General features: G+C 40.9%; 1 protein-coding gene across 1 annotated transcript in view; it reads left to right on the top strand.

Moving 5' to 3' along the window:
* Positions 1-88: 88 nt before the first annotated feature.
* The window catches only part of LOC104279520 (zinc finger protein ZFAT-like), a gene marked incomplete at its 3' end in the record, with an annotated part of 10536 nt that continues 8203 nt past the window's right edge, over positions 89-2421 (top strand). Inside the window, exons 1-3 of the mRNA XM_009876831.1 lie at positions 89-135; positions 219-276; positions 545-683. Coding sequence (XP_009875133.1) covers positions 89-135; positions 219-276; positions 545-683 — 244 coding nt within the window. The remainder of the gene's footprint in view (positions 136-218; positions 277-544; positions 684-2421) is intronic.

The raw sequence follows: 2421 nt of genomic DNA, 5'->3' as shown, positions 1-2421 counted from the left end.
TATTGAAAGCCTTACTGAAGTCAAGGTATGTAGCTCACCAAATGGTCAGATGAATTCAGGTGCCAGTGAAAGGGACAAAATTGGGAACATGTTGGAGAGAGAAGGAAAGGAAAGGGAAGAGATCAACCCTGTCAGGTATGGTTATCTCTTAAATTAGGTTGGCTGTCCAAGTGTACTGTACCTTAAATTATTTTAGCTCTCTTACTCCCCCTTTTCAGACCAAAGGTCATGGCAGCTGAGTCATCCCGTTGTAGTAGCAAGTCTGCTCGTGGTCAGGCTGGTGATTATCCATTATGAAAGCACACAGTTTACTGAATTAGGAAAATTAGGTAATAACCTTATAATGTTGAGAATATTTGGTGTCTTACACATAATACAAAGTACTGAATTTTAGGTGACACTTAGTTTCATTTATAGTGAATTTTGGAAGGTCTCCTTAGATGCCTAAACCAGAAATGAACGTGGTTTCTCAGGATCAAAATGTTGCAGCTTACACCTGAAGAGGTGAGGAAATACGTTCTAACATTTTCCTTTTTGCCCCTAGCCTTTCCGTTGTGCTCACTGCTACTATTCCTGCAACATATCAGGTTCCCTGAAGAGACATTACAACAGAAAGCATCCTAATGAAGAGTATGTAAATGTAGGTTCTGGGGAACCTGCAGCAGAAGCCCTTATCCAACAAGGTACATCTCCACCATGTAAAACTTGTTGTGTTTCTGCTGAAGCAAACTTGACATAAAGGTAGTGGTATGCATTCCTCAGTGCAGTGGGTGTTACCTGATAAATTGGTACTACTTCTTATTAATTCTGAAATGGACACTTTTTTACCTTTCATTCAGTGTCCTTTGGTCTTTATTTCTATGGGTGGGTGAATCAAAGTTTTGATTGACCTTTCCTGTACTACTCATTGTTGCATACATTTATCATTTTCACTTTTTTATCTCCTTTTGAAAGTAAAGTATCACTGTCTGTTGAAATGCATGATAAATTTCTGTCGTTCTACAGATAAATTTCTATGACAGTTTTGAAAGGTTAAACTTAAGGTAAGGAAAGTGACTGAAGACTAAATGACAGCAAATTAATACCCCATTAGAAAAATGTCATGACATTTCTTTGTTTCCTTTTAGTCAAAAAACAGAAATAATTTACAAAACAGATCTTTGTCCATAAATTTCAAGGCAGGAATGTGTAATAGAATTTTAAAGTTATTTTCACAGACAGTGTAAGTTGCCAGGAACATGCTGTTGTTATAAAGGCATAATATTTACTTGGTCAGTACGCAAAGCCTTTATTCTGTAATCATGCTGGTGAAGGAAGAACTGTGCACTATATGGGGAGCTTTGTTTAACGTTCCAAATATCTGAGCACTGCAAGGAATTGTTTGTCCAGAACCATTCTTGACTTTGAATTCTGTTCAATCTGAAATTAAGGAGCATATTTATAATGTTCTGAACAAATTAAATAATTCGTACGCTGGTTAGATTTTCCTTCCCCTTTGGGAGCCAGAGGAATGTACTTCTGAAAATAATTCTTTTCCATTGACATAAAAACCTGTAAAATTGTTGCGAATGCAGGAGTAGTCTTATAATGAAGACATTAGAGTGAGATGAGAGAAAATAGTCTTTGATTTTTCCTGCGGTGGCCGTGCTTTTTCCACCGCGTCGGAACACTGGGCAGTTAATCATGGGATGAAATTTAACAAGTCCAAGCACTGGGTTTTGTGCCTAGGACAGAGTAATGCTGGCAACAAGTATAAATTTGTAGAGCAGCCCTGCAGAAGGGGCGTGGGTTGAAGATGTGCTGGGGAGGTTTAGACTGGACATTAGGAAGCATTTCTGTACTAAGAGGGTGGTCAAACACTGGAACAGGCTTCCGAGAGAGGTGCTCGATGCCCCAAGCCTGTCAGTGTTTAAGAGGCATTTGAACAACACCTGTAGTAACACGCTTTACCTTTTGGTCAGCCCTGAAGCAGTCAGGCAGTTGGACTAAATGATCACTCTAAGTCCCTTCTAATGGAAATACTCGATTCTGTTCTTTCTGTCTCTAGCTTTGTATCCTCCTGTCCCTTTCCTGCCTTACACAGCATTTCTATTTCCTGTGTTTCCACTGGTGATTTGCCTGCTTTCCACATGTTTCAGTCTGCAGAAAAGAAGGCTCCGAGGAGACCTTATTGTGGCCTTCCAGTATCTCAAGGGGGCTACAAGAAACCTGGTGAGGGGCTTTTTAGGATGTTGGGTAGTGACAGGATTAGAGGGAATGGATTAAAGCTAGAGTTGGATCAGTTTGGATTGGACGTTGGGAAGAAGTTCTTCCCCATGAGGGTGGTGAGACTCTGGCACAGGTTGCCCAGAGAGGGGATGGAAGCCCCATCCCTGGAAGTTTTTAAGGCCAGGCTGGGTGGGGGTCCGGGGAGCCCGGTTC

The sequence above is a fragment of the Apaloderma vittatum genome, unplaced genomic scaffold (assembly GCF_000703405.1).
Source record: "Apaloderma vittatum isolate BGI_N311 unplaced genomic scaffold, ASM70340v1 scaffold18269, whole genome shotgun sequence".
Taxonomy (NCBI): domain Eukaryota; kingdom Metazoa; phylum Chordata; class Aves; order Trogoniformes; family Trogonidae; genus Apaloderma; species Apaloderma vittatum.
Note: the sequence above shows the minus strand (reverse complement) of the source record. Positions and strands in the feature narration are given on the sequence as shown.